This window comes from Accipiter gentilis, chromosome 8, assembly GCF_929443795.1.
Source record: "Accipiter gentilis chromosome 8, bAccGen1.1, whole genome shotgun sequence".
Lineage (NCBI taxonomy): Eukaryota > Metazoa > Chordata > Aves > Accipitriformes > Accipitridae > Astur > Astur gentilis.
In genome coordinates this window covers 3771096-3794055 of record NC_064887.1, presented here as the reverse complement: position 1 = coordinate 3794055, position 22960 = coordinate 3771096, and the positions used below count along the sequence as shown (strand labels likewise).

General features: G+C 40.2%; 1 protein-coding gene across 5 annotated transcripts in view; it reads left to right on the top strand.

Moving 5' to 3' along the window:
• The window catches only part of PATJ (PATJ crumbs cell polarity complex component), a 156120-nt gene that overhangs the window by 112339 nt on the left and 20821 nt on the right, over nucleotides 1-22960 (top strand). For all 5 annotated transcript variants that reach the window (XM_049808440.1, XM_049808441.1, XM_049808439.1 and 2 more), the window contains exons 32-36: nucleotides 2650-2742; nucleotides 7280-7351; nucleotides 7854-7971; nucleotides 8578-8711; nucleotides 22380-22463. In XM_049808440.1, the coding sequence (XP_049664397.1) occupies nucleotides 2650-2742; nucleotides 7280-7351; nucleotides 7854-7971; nucleotides 8578-8711; nucleotides 22380-22463 (501 nt within the window). The remainder of the gene's footprint in view (nucleotides 1-2649; nucleotides 2743-7279; nucleotides 7352-7853; nucleotides 7972-8577; nucleotides 8712-22379; nucleotides 22464-22960) is intronic.

Here is a 22960-nt window from a genome sequence, read left to right as displayed (position 1 = left end):
CAGTGCAAAAACTTCCTTAGTGTGGTAATGGTACCAAAGTTTTTCTTCATTATAGTTGCTATCTCAGCCCCAGTGTAGACTGATTGCTCTCTTGTGCGCCATGAATCCCTGCAGTGTCACCACATTGTTATCATTTTGACATCTCAATATGGTGTAACTAAATTTTCTTGATAAAGTACATGGTTAGCCTTGCTGTTGCTTTTTAATTCTATTTCTATTTGAGCTAATAAAGCAAAAGATGTTTTATAATTCAATTGGGGTTTGGTCTTGTCTTGAATTGATAAATTCATGTGTATTGAACTCCTGGTATTTCAATAAGCATTACTGTGATCCCACAGCACTGGTCCACACTAGGTAACGCTGGATTAATCTCCTGTTTGCACGCTTGCTATTGCTTTCCAGATTATATCATCACTGGTGGCTACTTCCATACAGGCATAGTGCTGTACAGTGCAAGAGTTGCTTAGTTTTTGTTTGGATCTGAGTCATTTTTGGACAGTGCTTTGGTTTTTTGTTCTCTCCTCCACAAAAGCAGCATGTCCCAAGTGTAGCTGGTGGATTGCAAATTACTCTGCAATGTACAGAGCCCAAGTTCCTTTTATTTTTGTTGACTCTTTAATACCTGCATTGGTTCCCAGCTTTGTTTAATATTTGTGTCTTCAGGATGAACCATGAAGCCTTGTTTAGGCACGTTTTGTGCTGTGTTCAAATGACTGTAATTAGACTCTACCAGCATGTGGAAACCAAATCGCTCAGCCTCATGTGCAATGCTTGCCTTTAGAGGTAGATGCTTGTGGGTTGAGTTTCATGCATTAACGGCAAGCTTTTACTATTTACATTGTGTCTGTTTTATAAGTAAATGCAAGTTTTTACTTCTAGCTAGTATCTTTTTTTTATATAAAACAAAAGTAACCGAAAGATACTGTTGTTGTATAGAAATTCACATTGCTTTCCTTTGTCAGCTGTTCCTGCCTTTAAATAAAGCAGAAATAACTGTGCGTTATATCTTGAAATTATATCTTCAAATATCTTTGAAATACCAAATAAATATTTAACATTGTGTGTTGCATACACTGTACATTAAACTTGTCGGATCACAATAAATAGCCTGGCTAGCGTAACAGAATATCAGGATGCCATAGTTACCACGTACTGTTGTGTTAATTTTCTTCATCTTATCTCTGTCTTCATTAAGGTATTTTAATATGGAAAGTGATAAACAGTAAATATGTCTTAAAACAGGGTCTTGTTTCATTGCATGGAGCAACCCGGCAGGATAAGACTATGTTGTGGTATAATACTGTGGGCAAGCCACCAGAAGCAACATATATTAAATATTAATTACTGTAAAATATCTGTTTAAAAAAAAGTTTCATTCATAAGAAGGCTACAGAATGAGATATTTCATTGCAATACTGAACAGAGTGAGCCTTGGTACAAATGCAGAGGTACTTGACCTGCTTAAGTGGCGGTCAAGACATCTGTGTAATTCTCATTGTGCACTTAAATGTAAAATGTCTAATGAAAATTCAGAAATCATTTTGCTTCTAGGACTGAAGATCTTGAAATTTCATTTGTTGCACATAGTCCATTTTGCTTTGCAAGAGAGGACAGCTCCAAATGTGTATCAAAGGCCTAAGTGTATTAAAACTATTTTTTAAAATAAAGTAAATCAAAATAATAGATCAAAAAAACTTTTCAGATTCAGGACCTGGTTGGTTTAAAAAAGGGAAGGAGAGTTAACACTTTAAATTTTACATGTAACCGAATTAGTGATGCTCTCACCTTTAAATTCTACCGTAACTTTTTCCCTGAAAAGATGCCATTTCCTATCTATCCTAACTTTAATTGTCGGCATGGGAAGGAAATAAGTTTTCTTGCAAGCTTATGCTTTTTAAATATATTATCTAGAGAAAATACCATAAAATCCTGATCAGACAAGCTTTTCTACTTAGTATGGTGCTATTTTATGTTTCAAGGGCCATTTTTGTTGGGAATCCTCTATAGAAAGGGAAAAAATTCATGCAGGAGAAAGTTCTGGAGCACATCTTGGTGAAAATGCTTATGTCTTCTGGGCCATTCCCTTCATTTGCTGGTTCTCCAGCAGCTGTCACTGAACGTCAGTTGCGGTATTCTCACAGTAATGTGCAGAAGTACCCGAATCCCGAAGCTACGTTTGCACTTCAAGTTGAGGAGTCTCGCCAGAAGAGCTTCGGTTTTACCGATTCCCCCGATTCCTCCAGGGTGGAGCGCTCGGTCCTGCTGCCACCGATCTGTTCAGATCGTAGGAAGGAAACCGGGCGTCCTTTAACATGCTGGGCATACGCGAGACTCTCCTTCCCAACAGAAGTCTGGAGAAGGCCTCTTAATGCAAACTCAGCAGTTTTCACAGTTGGTAGGGATTAGTCTGGCCTTGAAAGTTGAGCCAGATCTGCACCTAAGTGCCAAGTGGAGACCAAGGTCTGTCTTTCAAAACTTGTATTGCTTATTTGACTCCTGACATTAGGATGCTTTAATTGTGGATCTTTTTACTTTTTCATGCTGCTACTTGTTTAGAAAAACAAAAGGTAAAATTGTCTCATTTTTTTCTTTAGCTATTATGGGGGATCATAGCTCTGTTTAAAAACTGTTATCAATCCTTTCTACCAGGATCACGGTGGCACTGGACCTGCAAGCAGTGAAGAAGACCCGAGTTTGGAAGTTGTCATGAAAAGCTTGACTGATGAGGAATCTAACAAAGCTGTAAGTGACTTAAAGCGATATTTAATCATGATTAGAGCTTAGAAAATGGAGGCTCATTGGCATGATTTGTTTTGTCTCCGCCTTTGTGTTGGAGTACACTTTTGTCAAATAATGTCCAGTGCATGAAAGAGCAGAATCAAGCTCTTAGTTTTACATACATAGACCATTTTCATGAACTAGGCAGTCAGTATAATTTGTTAAAATATTGAGATAAGAGTTTTTATGTAGCATTTTGGCCCTCTCGAGTTCTTTCTCAGTGAGGGATTGAGTTTCTACTCTTGCGATCCATGTGTGACAAAATTCAGAAAAAAGCATAGTCTGTAAATCATATTCTTATTTATATTCATAGCTTCATAAATTCTAAGGCCAAAATGTCTATTATCATAATCTAGTCTTGCCTCCTGAATAACACAGCTATAGAGTTACTCTCAGTAATTTCTACATCAAGCCCATAACTTCTGGTTTAATGTGGTACTGTCAGTGTGCACTGTAATAAATACTGAACTTCTCATTGATACAGATGGAGTTTTTTGTTGTTTAATATGTTAGGATTGTGCATTACCAGAAATCTGAAAGTCCTTCAGGGTGCAGCTCTAATCTCTTTTTTTGGACTCCGTGTTAAAACTTTAAAATGGAAAACTACTAAACATACTGAAGAGTGACTAACCTAGAGGTACATAAAATTTGCTGAGAGAGTCTTTTTGTCCAACAGCCTACTCCTTTTTCAAGTAGTGCATTGGCTGAGACTTGCTGTGCGTGCACAGTTTGCGTGTGCTGTCCTCAGCTAAGGAAACCTGACATTTCTGGATTATTTTTTTCTTAGATGTCTTCTTCCTGCTCCATCATGTCTTTTGCAAAGAGTGCCCTGGGTTTTGCAATTATGAATTGAATATACATAATATTCTATAGCTAGTAAGTATTTGATTAATGAGTCTCTGAACTCCAAGAGTTCGGAAGTGTTTTGTGCTACTCAAGCATCAGAATTAACCACCCATGTGAAATGGATTGGTTTGTGTTCCTACTGGATTGCAAAAAAGTTGGATTATTTGTATTTGGTAGCCTTGTGCAGAATCCTCCTTTGATGTGCTGGAATATAGATGAATCAGAGTTTTACTGTATGTATTTACAGCTGTAATTCACCTGGTTTTATTGTTGTTCTTGCTCATCTTGGCAAGAAACTTTTGAGGGATTACAAGGTAATGTGAAAAGCTGCTCACAGACTGAAGTGGATAAAAATATGTAAAACGTATTGTACAAAAATTAACCCTTGTTGTAGAATATTGTGCTGTGCAGCTTTTTGAAAGGTATTAGAGGAGGTGCAAATTTAATGGGAAAAAAAAAAATTAAATTTGCAGCAATCCAAGATAGGTGTGATGGGAAGATGCCACTGGAACAATAGGGAACCCAGAATATATTAGCAGCTTCTTTTCAAGCTTGAAGCAAGAAAGAAAGGAACTGTGGAGGCAAAGGGTAGAAATTAAAGTATTTTAGACTGAAAGGTCAAAAAAAAGAAAAAGATAGAGCATTGGTGGTAAGAGTTGTCCAGAACAGGGCAATGGCAGAAAGGTAAGAGAAGACAAAAGCATGGGTTTGTTGAGAGCCTCTGGGTGAGGAGAACATCAGTATAATACTTAGTTTTTCTTTCCCACTCTCCAAACCCAGTTATCTCATCTTTCCACTTAAATTCTTCATGTAACAGCAACTGGCTGCTACAGTTTACTTTTTATCTTTGGAATTCAAAATGCATTAATCCAGCAGGCCAGTATTATTATCCCCGCTGTGGCACAGGGGGAAAGCAACCTGTCCCGGGTCACCGGCGAGACCTGGAGGCAGGGAGTGTGTCACTCTTCTGGCTGCTGCGTAGCCCTGCCTTCATTCAACAGATATTTGCTTAGAGGTGACTCACTGATTTTTCCATTAGATAAATAGGTTCTGAAAAGTCAAGGGCTAGGAGGTGGATTTAGAAAAGTATTCAAATGCCCATAGATCCAACTGCTCATTCCATAATGCCTTCCTTCAGTTGGGCCAACCTTTGGTTTAGAGGCATAAATGGATGAAAAATAGCGGCAAAAGCCAGTTTCATAATTCTGGAGTTTTCTTTCAGTCAGGATTTTAAAACTACCTGCCAAATATTTTTAAGTGTATCTTATTTTTGGAAATGCTAATGGTTGTGATCGGTCCCTTCTGAGCAGAAGGAAATGGGCTTGTAGTTATATTGGCCTTAAGACTTCAGCACTGCAGTGCAGCACAAGGCAGCTCGTTATTTTGAGGAAAAGAGATTTCTCTTGCAGTCTTCTAGTGACTGTTGAGGCAAAAGAAAACAGTGCCTTGTTTTTCATAGCATGATGGTTGCTACTAGAGCCTAGTGCTACTTAACCATTGTTACTGAATTTCTCAGTCACATATCAGGAGAAATCAGGAATGTAAAAGTCAACAAGTTCACTGAGTAAATAAAAGTATGCGCTTATCAGCAGAGATCTTCCACAAGTATGTACAGCTCAAAGCACGAGCAGGATGTCTCACCAAGTGACAGCTGTAATAAAGGAAAAATAATAAAAATTCTCTATGAATTTGTTGCTGATAAATTTGTCAGTCTCTCCCAAGATACTTTTTGTTGTCACTTCTTCATCACTTCAAAAAGTATAAAGTTATATAATGGAGATCATTGTAGACTTGGATGATAAGAAGGGGAAAGAAAACAACTCTATTTCTGAACTGCAGCCAATGGAAGTGTTAGGCAAAGTCTGCGTGCTTATTAGCTGAGGTTTGAGGTGGCCTCATTAGGAGGTCATGGTTTTCTGAGGACTGTAGCTATCTTGCGTTCCGTAAGGTGTTGTTGGAAAAGAATTCATATATGGGACTTTGAGATGTTCTCAGAACTTTTAACTTTACAAAGGTGAAAATGGCTTGAGCAGTCATTGTGCGTGTTCTGAAGCACCTCGCATCATTAGTGTCCTGGCAGAGTGTGTTCGTAATTCAGTGTCCTGTAGGTGGGATAATTAAACTGATCTTTGGTATATGAGAATGGATTCATTTTCCTTCAAGGATTTTAACCTGGAACAATAATCTGTCTTTACCACAAACAGAGAACATGTCCTTGAAACATTGGCAAAGAGAAGGGGCTTCATAAAAATACTTTTGGATTGGTTTGAGGGAATTGAATTAGATTGAGCGACTTGGGTCACAGGCTTATGACAAATGCTGAGTGCACAGTTCAGTGCTTGAGGGGCTGGAAATCTTTTATTTTGTTCAGGTACTTCTAGCACAGTCTGAGTTAAATGAAGAAGATTAGAGAGATTTCAAGGTGATGCTTGGTGCTTACTTGATGTGCAAGATGAAGTTTCAGATTTTAGTCACATATCGGAATGAAAAAGGAACGTATGAAATAATTTTTCATTGCTCACTAAAACAATCCCTCATAAAATGACAAAGCAGTCTTCCCATTTCTCCCCTGACACCTCTGATAATACAATGAGATCACCACTTTATCTTTTTTCTTGTTATCCATTTGGATAATAGTTACAGTTGTATAGTTACCGCAAGCTTGGGGAAAAAAAGCAGAAGAAAAAAGCCTGTGGGGCTTGGCATGATTTAACATAATAAAACTCCAGGAAACAAGGCTAGTATTTTCAAGCTTGGTTACCTAAAATTTGATATACTTTTTTTTTTTAATATATTAATTGTCATCTTAATTAGAAATTCCTTTGAGATGCAGAATATCTCTGTTGTCTTTTGAAGATGGTACTCAGCTTTTCCGAAAACTAGGCTTTTTATCAGTTTTTTTTAACATGGGCCAAGATAACTATCTAGTACTGTGATCAAAGTGGCTAAGTTCGGCTAAGAGCTAACAAGGGGAGGACACTGTAACTGTCTGGAAGCAGTTGTAGAAGTAGAAGAGAAAAAATATTTTTTAGCGTACTGCAAGGATATGGAAAGAAATTAGGATACAAGTGGAGCCCGTGATTGAAGTGCCATTGTTTGAGATATTTCTAATGAGGCTGGATGATGCATTTTGAGCAGTTACTTTATTTAAGTGCTGGCAGCGTGCTCAGTGCTGCTGAGGACTACTGAAGAAGGGAGGGGGAAGGAGAGAAGAGGTGACTTTGAAGCCCTTCCTGCTGTAGGCACCAAGGGCTCTGTACTACCTGTGTGCTAGAGGCTCGGCGCACAGATACCTGCACTTTTCCGCACAGCGTGGGAATTGCTGTGCTGGCCGCCCCCGAGGACACACTTCCCTCTTCTTTAGAGCTTCGTATTGCTCAGGAACAATGTAGACCATGTGTGATAATCTCCTCCCAAAAAATCCCTTCCTTATGCTGTATGCCTTCAAAACCATTGGGTGTGTTTTTAATTCATATTCATACTAGCTTTTCCTCTTTCAAGTTCTGGGCTTCGGCTTTGTGTTGTGCTACAAATGTACTTACATGAAGAAATATCTGTGTTTGCCCTAGAATCATCATTTTGAGTTTTGGAGGATATTTTATTTAAGCTCCTGAGACTTTTTCAATACACCTCGCTTTCTTTTTTGACTTTGTAGGATGTGAAATGTAAAGCTGACAAATCAGTGGTGGCAGAGCAGCAGGAAATGGGGGAGCAGCTCCCGGAACATGTATGTGTTTATGTTAACCAATAAGGGGGGGTTCTGGGGGCTTGATCTTGTTGAAGACTGAGTGATTTATGGGGGGAACGGGTTAATTGGGGAGACATTAAAATAATTTTCTTGGTGGAAACTCAAAAAACTTACTCGCTTCTCTTTAAGTATGTGGAAATAGTCACACACTCTAATGTCAAGGATGTTCTTTGCTGTTCAAAAGTTTAAACAAAAAAAAACCCAAACCCACATTATTTGGTATGAGAGGCACAACTGAGAAAGGTGAAGTCCTGTCCCTACTTCCTTCATGAGCATTTCTGGAAGCACAGTTATCCGGTCATCCTGATTTTCCGTTTATTTATGAAGAGAATGTTTTGAGTTCATCTATGCTTATTACTTGTTTCCCTTCTATTGACTTAGTGGATTTAGTAAGGTACGATAATCAACAACTAATGATAACACATAACATGCCTGTCTGTGACTGATAACTGATCTCTTTTGCTTCTGCTTTGCTTTTTAGGTCCTCAACCAGATCAAACAATCCAAATCTTCAACAAAAGTACCAGTCAGCTTACAGGAGATACCCCTGGTGCCAGCACCTACTTATCTTTCTCCAGAGGCAGAAGTCACCAGCCGTAGTATGAACCAGTTATTTTTTCCACCAATATAGTGTATATTTAGTACCCTAACCCAGGATGGACTTTTTCTGTTTTTTTTTCCAGATAACTTTTGCTGAGATTTTTTTCTTTGAGCGTCCAATGACCTATTCCACATTATTTTATAAAGTGTTTGTATTTTTCTCTCATTTTACAATTTTTGGGAGCTTGAATGTGTCTTTGCTTGTTTTTCTTGACTTTTACGTACAAAGGCATTGTTTCTCTTTCTAATTAGAATAGAAGGAAAGGCAGTCTGGGACACCCTGTCCATTCCACAGTGCTGGAACGTGGCCTTATCTGTCCTGAATGGAATACACCTTGCCATCATGATCTGAATTGTATAGGTTATAACTGAATTAGATGTTGTCCCAGACGTTTACTCTGAACATTTATTCCCAGAACTCTAGAGTCATTCTGATTTAGAGACTTCAGAAGTGAGTCAAAGTAGTCTTCTAGTTTGATTTAGATTGGCAAAGGTGAAGAGCAAAATACAAGAGCTTAATTAGTTGCTCTCATATGATCCCTTTCATGTTTTTCATTTTCTCATTGAATACTGTGACTTATTTCTTTACCTTTTCATGTTCTTAGGCGTCCTTCCACCTCCATTGCCTGTGGATCCAGCAACATGTCCGATAGTTCCGGGGCAGGAGATGACTATAGAGATATCTAAGGGTCGGTCAGGCCTAGGACTCAGCATCGTTGGGGGAAAAGACACTCCACTGGTGAGTTTCTGTTAAACCAATATTTACAGTCTCTGTTAAAGAACAGAAGACAAAGAGAAAGAAAACGTAGAGACTAATGATGCCATTAATCTGTAATTGCTCTAATTAATTGTTCAGTACAGGAGGAGAAACCAGGAACTACAATCTCCAATAACAAATGGATAATTTTGCCCTGTATCAGATCAGTTGTTTTCTGTTCCTTTTAAATTGAAAAGTTTGTGTTTCAGGAGTGCTTTTCTGCTATGGTCAGAGTTTACAAATAAACCATTTTTTTTTAGCCGTTGTGAATTAAGAGTTTCAAGCAGGTAAGTTACCAGAATGATTGGACTAGAAATTAATGTCACAAAGGTAGAGCTACTTCAGCAAGGTTAACACCTCTGTCTTGAGAGCATAAATGCTTAGTAGCTGTTTAAACAAACTGTGATTTATCTCACTGCCAGCAAAAGCCCTTGCTGAACAGAGGTAAACCAAAGGTAATCTTTTATTGTTTTCTGTGTCTTTTTGGTTAATCTTGCTGTCGGCTATGCTGTTTTTAAAAAAATTATCCTCAGCTAAATTAAAATGTATCGGTTCAAGTGTAAACTCAGCAAGTTGGTTATGCTAAACCCTTCTCTGCCCCTGCTGTTGCTGTTTCCACTCCACTTTCCATTTAAGAGATGCTATGTTACAGTCTAACAGAATGTCAGATTGGGGGTTTTTAAATGTCAAATTCAGTTCTTTCAGTAAACAAGTCTGCTGCAGAGGTGTCTTTACTGGGTCTCCTGAATCCCTTGCCGCAGAGACACTTAAGGCAATAGAGCTGCTCTGTTACGTGCAGTTGTTCCCGAAAATATCATGGTGGTGCATCATTAAGCAATGAAGTGCTGTGAGTGTCAGCAGCTACAGTCAGTTGCAATGTAGTAATCCTTTTCCATACCAAGAAAAAAAGAAGGGAAAAAACCCCAGAGGAAGTCGAAAGGAAAAAGAGTTTTGTTTTGCAAAATGTAGGCTGTATCTTTTATAGTATTAAAGCTGCGATTGGCAAAGGTTCAGCTTTTGGTCCCATTTATCCAAGCCTCCAATTATGTAGAGTTTGGATGAATTGCTCTGTTTCACATGGTGATAGATCTGAGTTATGTTGAAGACTTAAATCAGTCTATATGGTTTTCACTCTGTCCAGCCATGTGCTATTTTGTACCCAGTCCCTTTTTTGTCAAGCTCCTCAGTGTTGAGTAAATTCAAATAAGAAGTTCAGCATTAGTCATCTCTGCTTTTTCATTTAACTGGAATTTGGAAATAATACATGGCAGTCTGTCAGACGCAATCTGGTATATGTCTTTCAAGAGATTTTAATATAAATAAATGAAAATTATAAATATCTGCTTTACAGAGCAGATGAGAAAAATGCAAAGGCTTTTATTCTTTAAATTGAGTAAATGGGTTTGGTTAAGTATTATACTTTCATTAGTTTATTTATTAAAGTGTCCTCCTAGGAGTTTATTTTAAAAACCTATGCGCTTGATTGCAGTAACTGAAATTCATGAAGGGAGGGAGGTCTGACTTCCCACATTTCTGATCCTCATATTACAGGACCTACAAAAATGATACCCTGTTTCTTTTCCTATATCTGAATCTGCTCATTCAAAGGCAAACAGTGTTGTTTCATAGGAAACAAGTTGCTTTTGTGAGACCACAGTCTAATCTGATAGCTTACCATGTGCAGAGACCCTCTCCGGGGTTCTCCATAACTTGCTTATCCAAAACGGTGTGTGCAAACCCTTCTCCTCAAAACGGGTACTCATAGTTGTGTCTTTAGTTTGCGGGATCATCATTGCTCTGTCTACTTCGTACTACTGATCTCCCCCAAATTATTTTGATGCCTTCCTTTTTTTTATCATGAAGACAGAAAACTTTTTGTTAAAGGGTCGAAATGAAGTTCACATAACATAATGAGGAGGAGCAGAAGAAAATACTACTCAGGACTGCAGGAAAGTTTCAGTCTTTCTGAGTTTCATGGATTAGAGATGAAATATAACAAAATAGGTACATGGAGCTGAGTGATTTATCTTGTCTTGCTCTCTGTCATTCATTTTTAACTCAGTTATACAGATGGACATCTTTTGTATTTTAAAAAAGGCAAAATAAATTTGACTTACAGCTTCATTGCTTATGTACTTGTGCTTACGTGCCATAGAAGTTCATCAGTTCTGAAGGTCTCGTGTGGCGGAAATTGTGTATCCAAGACCCACTGTTTTCTGCAGTTCAGAGGAATTAAAATTAAGCTATAAATGGTTTCAGCAGTTTGGGTTTAGCTTTTTAGCTATTTTTGAAACGGGAATTGTCAGATCAAAGTCAGAAAGAATGGGAATAACACCACTTGTAGCCTGTCTCGGCAGGCATGAAGCAGAGATGCTGTCTTTTATACTCTTGTAGTTCAGATGGCGCACGCAGACGATAGAGGTGAGATGCCTCGACGGGACCATGGAAATGTGCTCCACCGGGGATGGGAAAAGGCATGGCAGAATGGGGTGAATCTGCAGGAGCAGAGTCTGTGTGTGCTGCGTAGCTACAGAGACCTCTTTTACCTTTTTGTCCTCTGAGAAAACAAGGCGTTGACACCCATTTCTCCCTCCTTTTTCTACTGGGGTAACTGTTTTGTACCTGCACAGGAGTGTAAGTGCCTACGAAATGATGAAGAATATGAACCCCAGTTCCTAGGATCTCAGATGTAATTTATCAGTACAGGGGATACAGGGAGGCTGCTCCTCAGTAGAACTTGTCAAATCTAAGGTGGCTATGGCAAGAGTATAAAGACCTCATCCATGTGGTATTAAAATGCACTTGATCTAAAAATGCTTAACTGAGTGCTGGTAGTCCACCCTGATGCACAACAGCAGCTCGCAGGTGATGGGAAAGCTCACTTCAGAATATTTTGGATCTCTCTTAAAGACATGATGTACAGTCCCAGCTTTTGGAATAATAAATCTGGCAGCCCGCTAAAGGGACGCACCGCTTCAAAATGAAATATAGAGTGCAACTTTTAAGTCATAACCTTAGGAATCTCATCAGAAATCACCAAGTAGAGACTTGAAAAATACAGCCTGTGAGCCGGGAGGTTAATTTGTTCAGGAGGTTGGAAAGTGATGTCTTAACCCCTGTGAAATGTTTTTTGTCGAAAAGATGTCCATCCCATTAAACTTGCAAAACCTTTCAAGTTGCATGTATTATAAGCAAAGACTGTGGCTATGTGCTTAGGGGAGCAGGAGAGCATCAGCTGGAAAGACGTGCTTGTAGAAAAGGCACAGGGAAGGAAGGATTGTCCTTGAGAGCTGTCTTCATTTAGGCTTCAGACTGCTATAGCCCTTAAGCAGTCCTATTTCATTTTATTCTAAGGGTTGATTTTTATTTTTATTTTTTTCTTCACTGTCTTTCATTTCACCTTCCCATGTACCCCTGAGACAACACAACACATGGCCTCTGCTTTAAAGCAATTAAACTGCAGAGTGGAGCTGGCTGAAGTACAGGGCTTTCAATTTGTGATTTTTTTTTTTTTTTTTTTTTTTTTGGTGGTAGTCCAATCAAACTTGTAAAAGTAACCTCAGAGTTGGAATTTAAAAAAAAAAAAAAAAAAAAAAAAAAAAAAAGTAGCGTTTTCAGAAACATCCCAAAACAAGGTTTGAGGCTCTAACTCTGCTCCCCAGGACACCATCCTTCCCTCTCGTGTGTCCCCCGGCTGCTGAATTGTATATAAATGCTCGTCAGCTCCACCACTGCTAATAGCAGCCATAAACCTGACAGGGGTGTCATCATCACTCGACAGCTACCGGTGCTCCCAGGACGCCCGAACCGCTCCGGCCGTGGGACACGCGGGATTCACGAAGGTGGCAGACCTGTTGGGGCAACGCCTGCGGTGCAGCTCCGAGAGCTGCAGGCTCTGCAGACCCCAGCGCGCTGGGCAGGACCCTCGTCCTTGGGCTGCCGGCTCCGAGCCCGGACAAGCCGTGACTCTTAGACGTGGAGTTCAGTTTTCAGACCTGGGCGTTCACAGCGACAAGCCAGCATTGGCACGGCCAGCTGGCCCAAGGCTGCGCAGGCTGGGACCGCGCGGGTCCGGGAAGAATAACTGGCCCTGCAGGCTAGAGGACTGGCAGCGCCAGGTAGTCCAGTTGTCCACCATAAATTTAGGAAATTTTCCTCGGTTGTTCTGCTTTTCATTCATTGCATTCTGCCTAAGTTTTTTCAAGGCAAATAATTTCAGTTTCAAGTAATGGGCTTTTTCCTCTGAAACTGTTTTGCCAGAAAGTCTCTATGAGGTTTTCTTCTTAAATCATCTGAGAACGGGGCATCAAGGAATTGTTTAAAAAAAGGGCGTCCTGGTATTCCTCCAGATGGCATGTGGGGTTATCCTGGTATTCCTCCAGATGGCATGTGGGGTTAAATCGTCTGAACCCCATTATCACCTCAGAGTGGGTGAATGCTGCGACGGCTTGTCCAGTTAGCAACTTGCAATGAACCATTTTCTATAAAACAGGATTGTCAATTTACAGGGATTTTATTCTTGGCAATACGTGGAAAAAGCATTACTCTAAGATACATTTTCTTAGTAGGTGGGAGCACTGTTTTGCTTCCAGCTGAATAATTTAGTAATGGTTGAGTTGATTACTCGTAGTTATTGACTCTGTATTTGCTGCCTGGATGATTAAGATGCTCAGACATGCCGGAGGGGATTCAGTGGTTTCAAAGCTGGTGGAGGCTGGTACGGGACATTCCCCCCAGGCAGAGTTAGAAAACCCTGGGGGGGAGAGCAGAGCAGAGGCTCAGCTGGGCCTGAAGTCACAGTTAAGCACTGAAGAGGCACCTACGATCTGAAAGAAAAGAAGATTGCAGGAGCAGTAACCTAGGGGCTCTTTGGAGGTGGGGTAACTAGGAGGCGGTCATTATCTGAACCTTACATAGAAAGGAAGAAAAGAAGCATACTTTATCCTGTGTCTTTGTTATTGAAAACTGCAAAACTCCTATGCAGAATTTTTATACTGGGTTGTCTACTTTGAATTTGGTAAATAATTTTGGTTTTTTACTTATGCTTTCAGCTGACTTTAATAAAAAGCATTTTTAAGGCACTTAACAAACTTTGAGGTACTCCATCTGTAAAATAAAGTGATCCACAAAGCCAGGGAACTGGAACACTTTAGCAATGCTCCAAAAAGTAACAGAATATGCCTGCGCTCAGCTAACACTAGTTGGTGTGAGAGCTGGTAACGCCGGAGTCAGAGAGGAAAAAGCTTTTCTAATCGCCTCGGTTAGCCCAGAAGGCTTTCTGGCTTGCGGCGGAGCAGGGGGACCTTCGAAATGGTGGGGATGCAGTTTGACAGAAGAATATTTAGATTCATTCTGTCAGTCCAGGTGAGTCATACCTTGCATAAACCCCATCTGTTAAGGAAGGGCAAGGGAATAATCAAGAAAACTGTGACTTTAAATTGCAGCTGTTCAAGACCCGATGTTTGCCCCTGGAGCTGTGAGGGCTAATTACCCTGCTAGGATCTCCACGCTGCCAAGAGCAGGCTGTTACTAATACTGAAGCCAAGACTGATATCTCTGTTTTGTGCTGTGCTGCAGTCAGCAGCGGGGACCTACCTAAACAGGAGGACTGATGTGACTTCTGTCTTACTAAACAAATAGGTTCTCCCTTGGTTAGGCTTTCTTCCCTCCCTCCCACCTCAGTTACATTTAGATTCAGGCAAAAATAACTTCATCAGATATAGACAGCCGAGGTCTGAGCAACTTTGTAGACAGTCATCAAGTGCAGCTAAGACCGAAACTGGTTTAAGTGGAATATGCTTACCTTTTAACTACAAACGAAAAGCAAGATATTGACCTCGGGAGGGTTTCAGCAATATATTGGCTATAGATACTGTTGCTGTTAAGTCTATCGCACAATGAATGGAACAATAGAATGAAAAACGGTAATAGAAGTCCTAAGTTTTTAACCGTGGCTTGGGTATTGTAGAGGAGAAGTTTGCGGTTGGGAGAGAAAAAAAATGCAATCCCTTCTTAACCATCACCCGCATTTATAAAACAGAAGGCAATTTAATGACAGAGTGGTAAATGCAGTTAGCTTGAAATTGTGAGGAATTGCTTTGACACTTGGTTGGATAATGTTAAAATGAACTTGGTGGATTCATCATAATTCCAGAAGGACGTTAGCTTACAACAGCATGAAAAAACCAAACTGCTTTGTACATGAGTTATCACAAATGGGAATTAGAGTAGTAAGTTTTGCAAATCATGTATTTGATGGATCTTTGGCAAGGGTTTAGCTGACTGTATGGCTAGCTTGCGTAGCACTGCCTTGCTTGAAGAAGTTGGTGTCTTCCAGGAGTGTAAATCAACCATAAAATTTAAGCTAACAATATACAAAAGCAGTAGGACATGTCAGAATGGTCTTCAGGAGTATCTTGCTTGCTGCTGGTTGAAGCCACTGGCTTTTGGCTTCCTGTGTCCTATGCATTCAGGATCTTATGCATTCTTTATAACCTGTGTTGTGCACTGTACACTCTAAATTCTCTCTTTTTTTTTTTTTTTTTATTTAATAAAATAATGAGAGTGAGAGTTCACATTTTAATATGTAGTTCTGTGTTTTATTATTCCCTCTAAAATGAGCATGTATACTTTTTGAAAAACTTTGGTTTGCTTTGGCATGTGATTCATAGAAACATAGCTCTTTCTATCATTCTGACTTAAGTCATATATTTTTACACTAAACATCTTATTACCTTAGTTTTATTATTTCAGAATCAAAGGAGAGCTTGCAAATGTCTATGACTGCAGACCGAAGGAATGTTAATGAATAGTGCCATTGAATTTTCAGGTTTTAGCTTTTCTGATCTTAGAGAATATAACTGTAAGCAAAAATATTATGCAAGCTGAATAAAATTTAAATAAATAAGGACCAGATGTAACTATAGGGGCCTATAAAACGTAATACAAATATTATCCACTTCCTTAAAATAAATCTGTATTTTAGTATGAAAAATTATATTCATATTGATGTTGTGGATTAATCTTTTTTATGAAAGTTGGCAAGTGAACACCATCTCTTGCAAGGGCTTGTTCTTAAATGGGAAACAGACCTTTTGTTTTGACCTTGAGTAGAGAAGTTTTTCAGTGTCATGCAATGTAAAGCATTTTTACATTAACACGGTAATACATTTTTACATTATATAGCCTGTTTTATTACAGTAGTGTTTGGCTTCGGATTTGGGGTGCCTGTTAATGGTTTGTGAATGCTAGCAATTGCAAAATATTTGAGTGTTAGAAGGAGGTATACACAGCATGATGCATTAGATAAACCCCTTTAAAAAGTCAAGCGATTTGCTTGGAGTTGACCTTCAGCTTTTGTTGCTGAACCATTATCTTTTAGATTCCATTTAGATCTGCGAATGGAAGATCATAGATCATAACATAACTGTTGTAATTTCCTCTGCCTACAAGTAACCAGCAGCTGGATTTATTTTAACTACTGAGATTCTTATATGGGGCTAATTCTTCAGCAAAACACACTCTGCAACTAGTTGATTTCTACTTTATCTGTGAACCAGCCTGTAAAAATGAAATGACAATTTTACTACTCTGGACAAAGTATTATAAAAGTTGAAAAGGAAATAACCAATGATATTGTACTTGCCCTGGGAAAGAGATAAATCTGTAATCTGGCAGTCAACAAAAACCCTTGCAGCTTTATTATCTTTAATAAATGCTAATTCAGTATAACATTTGTAGCGACAAATTTGTAGGAAATTTGTTGGAAATGTGTAATATTAGCTTAGGAAAACACAACTTGTCAACTAAATCAGAAAACATCTTTTCCTGAATGTTGTTTTGTATGTAGCTTACTTTTTTGCTTCCTCAGGGAAGTACTCAAATCCATGCAGAAAGCTTCATTTCTTACACCAAATACCTAATTATGGTTAGTGGTAAAGATTTGTTCACCTAACTACAGACCAAACTGAGATACAGGCACGTAAAATTCATGTAATGCCAACGGTATGCCCTGCCTGCTTTCTAGCACTGCCCAACCACATAGGTTCCCAAAAGTCTGGTGTCGCTGTTTTGACCTGGACTTTCAGCATCGTCGTCTGTGTGTGCTCAGAAGTGTCTCTTCTGGGACACGGGCACCTTTTCCCCATATAATGCTCTCTTGGTCTGGGTCAAATGACTGGCGATGCTCTGGTGGTGGCGATAGCCTTGTACCTAGAGGACACAGCTGTGGATCTGGTTCTACTCTCAGGACTGTTTGGGGGAGTTTTTTTGTCTAATGATTACCACCTTAAAAGGCGTATCTTGGAAAACACAGTCTGGGATTTTCAAATAACTCATTTCTAACTGAGTATCTTACCTGGTGTCATTCTGTTACAATGATTATTGCGGTCCTCAGTGTGCAGTGGTGCACCTTACTTCTGTGAAGCGCCTTTGATCCTATCAAAATAAATTGCTGGATCGCATTGACTGAAATAGCATAGCAAAGATAAACTCAAAGCAAAGTTAGTATTAGCTCAGTCAAAGAAATAGCTTGTTGTGAACGATCTGCAGTAGTTAAGGACTATTCAGTACCGTGCAAGAAGCCTCTTTGCCAAAATTCAGACTTTTTTCCTTGTCAAATCCAGTTAACGCTGGGTAGGTGGGGATTTCCGTGCTCCAGTTCCTTTTGAAATCTCCCCTCTTGCATGCTGATCCACCTTTTATTACATGGTAGAACTTCATCAAAATATCTGTGGTACTTAATGCTTGAGCCTCCTTCCTGTCTTGTGTCCTTTTACTCTCCCAGCCTCTACTCCCAGCTTTGCAAATAACAGTCTGGGGCTGATTTTCAGTGGCAGAGGGCACGTGCATTGAAACCTGCTGCTTGTCCTTCTGAAGAACAGCTGCGCAGAAGAAAAGAAACACTAGAGAGACTGGCTCAGAAGCTATAAACTTGCAGAAAACATGTGAGCAGTTCAAGCCTAAAGCCAGACAGCTTGTGAGACTTTCTCACCACTGTTTATGGTCCTGCAGGCTTTTAAGGTTCGCTTGGTCAGTGATTTTCCTGACTGGGAAGCTGACTTTACCACCTTTATCCCAAAGGCTCAATCAGGATGGTGCTACGTGGTCATTGCCTGGGGTCTCTGCCATAGCAGTTCTTGACATTTAAGATACAAAAATTAAGCTGTCACTCTTACTGAATTTAATTCTTAACGTTAGCGTTTCTATTTGTGTTCTCTGCTGATGGGTGAGTGTGATATTCTTCCCCTGCTGGGTCTCTGAAGTTGTTATAAATCAAGCAGAAAAAATATCCACAGCTTGGGGGGAGCGGAGATCCGATTCCCCAAGAGTTCAGGGCTATTCCCCTCCCTCAGACAGAAGGCAATGCAATGGAGATCATGCTGTGCTCATTTTAGAAGTTGTATTTTCTGTAAATGGATTGTCAGATTGGGTGCTAATTTCCAGAAGGTTGTCTCGCCTTCACTGTTCACTAGCCATTCGCTCTGCACAAATACTGTTCTTCAAGGTGCCAACCAAGAGGCTCCGTGAACTTTTCTTCTTGTCTGCCTTTTCTTCCACGGCCAAAACCTTGTTTTGTCAGAGTCAGTGTGAGAGTTGTCACTCGCGTGCCTTCACTTTGCTCAAGAAGACTGTGCAATCACAGAGGTATTCTGCTGGTAGAGCGAGAGCGAGGGGTGTAGCTGTCCCATGGCTCAAATCCGAACCTTAGAAAATACCGTCTAATATACTGCATGGCAGGTTTTGTTAAGCATTACCACTTGTTAACAGATTCGGTGCACATCGTACACGAATCAGGTATGCTCTTGCCGTGTTTGGGAGCTATTCTGGCTTGTGGGTGATTTTTTTAGCCGTGCAGTATAGATAGTATCAGCGCATTCAGCTTCATTTCGTTGAACTGCAGGCCCTTCCATAGCCTTCAATATAAGCATTATTCAGCCCAGGACAGCAACCTGAGCAGTAGCAGACAAATTCCCTTCTACTTGGTCTTTCGGTGTTTTTATGGTCAGATAGTCTAAGTATACGCCTGCGAGCACGGACTTTGTTAAGCACAGAAAAACGCTGTTTATATGCTGTATTCTGTACCCTTCTGTCCCATACAAGAAATGTTCAACATTGCCTTAATTCCTGATTCGTATAATGGTCCCAAACTATTCTTTGTCAAAATATACACAGATTAAAGCTCCAGTTTGTTGAATGGATTTGTAAACCTTATGAAGTATGTGCTTTCAGCAGCTGGATATCTTTCTTTAAACGACAGTGTTCTCGATATGAGAGCGTTTTTATTTCCCCCTTCTGCACAAACAGTTTTTGCGACTCTGCCAAGCTATATCATGGATTGCCATAATCTATATGAAACTGGTAGTGAAAAGAGATAGGGAGGGATGGAAGTGAAAATCAGAGCCACCATGAATTCACAACCTCTAGATGAACATTGGCACTGCTTTCCCTTCCTCCCTCTCTCTCGATTGATTGATTGATTTTGAACGATTTAGGCCTTGACTTCCAGAGATATCAAGCATGCAACTGAATTTGAAGCTAGTGAGCAGGATCTGCAGATGTTCAGTAACCAAAGCCCATCCTTTAAACAAATGCTTTGTATTGTTTTAGTCATGATAGATGCTGGTTTTTTCCTGAGGCACTGAGAGGGGTGTCACAGCTTAAATCCATAGCATGTCAATAGAGTCATTACAGATTAGGGCTTGCTTAGATGGTTGGAGTGTGACATTACATCTCATTACTGCATAAATGTCTTTAAAATATTGGTGTACTTAAAAATATTCAATAATCTCAGTAGTTTGTTTTTAGTGATTTGTCATGGATGATCAAAACTAGCAGAGTCTTACCCAGATCCCACTAGATCCAATGGAAAAAGATTACTTCTGGGTTAAACGTACTTTAAGCTCATCCCAGAAGAATCAAAGGAAAGATGTCTATTTATCATAGTTTACCAGCTAAGGAAGTTAAGACTCTCATATTTATGTTTATGGACTATTTAAAAATCTTTACAGTACATCGTGGACATGTTGCTTCATTATCCTTTTAATCGATTTGATAAGCCTGATTCAACTACAGTACTTTAAAAAAAACTAGTTAAGAAAAACAGTGCTTTGGCAGGTCAGCAAGATGTTTCCTTCTTAGGGGTAGGCAGAGACCGAACAGGAATGTACCTTTTCATGCCATATGTATTTTTAGTTCTAGGTCTGGCTTCTAACACATGCAGGAACTGCAATGTAATACTGAATTGTTGCATTTTCAAGTAGATGATGCAGATTGTTCAAACTAATAACATTCGGTGGTTCCTGAATCTGAGCTTTAGGTATGTGCAGTTTTAAATTTAATAATGCAGCACTGGGAAGAGCTGGTAACTCCAGTTTGTTGACCGTTTTTAAAGGAACTGCAGGTGGAAAACAAACTTAAAGAAATGTGATTGAAAGCTCCTTGCCCAGAGGTTAGGAACTATCAGATTAAATGTATGAAAGTGTTTGACTTGACCATCGTACGTATGTGCCCAGTCTGCGGTTACACGGTCACATCGCCATTTTTCTACCGAACCTCGTGTTCATTCACTGCCCTAGTGTGTCCTAGCTGAATGATGCTGTCTTAACAAGCCAGTCGATATTTTGTGTTATCTCGTTGGCCATTTCTAAATGCCTTCCTTTGTAAAGTGTTTAAATAACTAAAAGTGAAGTGTGCTATGGAAGTTCTAAACCACAGACTCAGCTTTTTCTCAGAGTTACCCGTGATCAGCCTCAGGTAAAAAAAATATACATCACTGTCACCCTCCTGGCTTTCACCCAGGCTAAAGGCTCTTGTGTTGACTTAGAGTTACATGATCATTTTTAAAAGGAAGGTAACCCCACCCCAAAACCCTCCAAAACCAAACAAAAACCCACAACAACCAAAATCCCACAACTGAGAGACAATCTAAGACACATAGCAGAGGATTTCGGCAGCGCTGCTGAGATGGACGTGCACGCGTTACTCTGTTCCACTGGTAACAGCTCTTTCAGTTATTTCAAGAAAACCTTGCAGTTGCCACTGGTGTATATATCTATATATATTTATTTTTTTTTCATCAAACCATTCTTTTGATTTTCTTAATTACCTTGGTACACAGCTCATAGTATTTTGCCTTCATTTATGTAGATTGAAATCTTTTTTCCCCCATCTGGGATGCTTGTATCAGCTGTAATCCATTTGTGATTAAAATCCTTCAGGCTTTTTTCAGCGACTGGTGCATATGTATCAAAGAGGAAGCTTGTGACAGTGGTGCTGTGCTCCAGCAGCAGCAGCGGAGCGGCTGTAGATACAAGTCCACATCATTAAATAAGGTGTAGTGGGAATGAAAGAGAATAATGCTCTCAATGTTGTCTTGATCAGAGCATTCGCTTAAGGGCATTCGAGTTTTCTTTCTGTTCAACACGCACCATGTGTGCTGGGAGAGGATCGCGAGGCAACATGGGGGGAGTTAACTTGGTGATGAGAGATGTAGTATCTAACAGTGTTTTCAAAACACGAAGGTACTTTGTTCTACCCCAGCAGCTATTTCCTGCTCCTGCTCCAGGACGGGGGTGCGCAGCGGGGCTCACGCTGCAAACCTCACCGTGGCCTTTTGTTGGAAACGCTGCGGAAAGTCTCCTCTTTGACTTGTACGTCAAACTGGGGAAGGAACTTCACAACCGTTGCGGTTTTGGAGGGTGTATTTGTCCGGGAATGGGTTATCCGATACCTACGCATCTCATTGAAAATCACCGCGTGTTTACCCGGAGCCATCTCGGAGTTCGTAGTGAAGCCGGTTCTGCTCCGAGGCCGGGTGTTTGCCGGTGACACTGGAGAGGGGAGCGCGTTTTGCACAGTGAAGCGTCCCGTCCTGCTAGCTGTCAGGACCGCAGCCGAAGCGCTGCAGCAGGATGTTCACCTATTTGTTTCAGGAAAAAAAAAAAAAAAAAAAAAAAAAAAAAAAAAAGAAACAGACCAGAACAATGCAAAGGGAAAGCACCAGCAAGAGAACAGTATGTTCTTTGTAATGCTTTTTCTTTGGGGACATCTATTGCTGGCAATAAGATTAAATCACTGAAACCTTCCCTGAAGCTACATCTGCCACTGCCTACATTTTCCAACCTCAGTAATAAACTAACATTTGCCATTGTTCGTTTCTTCTGGATTTCATTTCTTACAGATTTAACCAGCGCTATTTACCACAAGGCATTCAGTTCTTGCTTAAAGCTGAGTTCTATGCCAAGTCCCTAAAAATATTCATAGCTCCAAAGAATCTGGTTTTAAATAATATAATAAAACGTAGACGATATTAATACAGTGGTTCACACTGAGTTCACATACTGCTGATGCCAATGCATAAAAGTGATGGAAGCCTAAGAAGCTCTAGACAAGACTACCCTGAAGTGGTGAACAAAATCCTTTTTGCCTTTTTACTAGCTATCTGTATTTTGATTATGGCAGTAATTTTCTTATCCCAAAATATTAAAAAAAAAAAAAAAAAAAAAGGTCCATGTTACAGTCTTGCTTATCCCGACATGGAGCGCTGTGCTTTTTTACTGCAGAGGGGTGGGCTGTGTGGGGTGGGTCGTGGCTGCCAGTTTGTGGGGGGTTTTGGGAGGGAGGATTCATGCCACCCCCTTGTTCCCGCAGGACGCCATAGTGATCCATGAAGTTTATGAAGAAGGGGCAGCAGCCCGAGATGGCAGGCTTTGGGCCGGCGATCAAATTCTGGAGGTAAATGAGTCTCTCCATGTATGTACTTGCTCGTATCTTTGTCATGTATACTTGTATTCAATGCAGCGTGGGTTTCTTGTAGAGGAAAGCGAGATCATTGAGCAGGATCTGTACTTGAAGCTTCTTTTCTGTCACTAAGACCGTCCTGACAAATTCACATTTCCTTATATATTCATATAAACTGAAGGTACAAATTGAGAATATATTAAATTTAATCGAGCAAGGCAGTTCTTGAATTACATAGTTCAGCTGTCATGTCCAATAGCTCAGTATTATTCATCTGTTTAATCTTTCATTCGGAGGCCTGCACTACCGCCGCTGCTCCAGCATCTCCGTGCCGCCCGCAAACGAAGCGCTGAGCTGGGCGAACGCGGGGCCAGAAGGCGAGCGTGGCCGCAGCATCGCTCCTGCGGAAAAACTCGCAGCGCCCACGTGCAGCATCGCTGCGGGAGCTACCGGCTGCGTCGGGCCACGGTTCATGAAACCGGTGAAGGCGC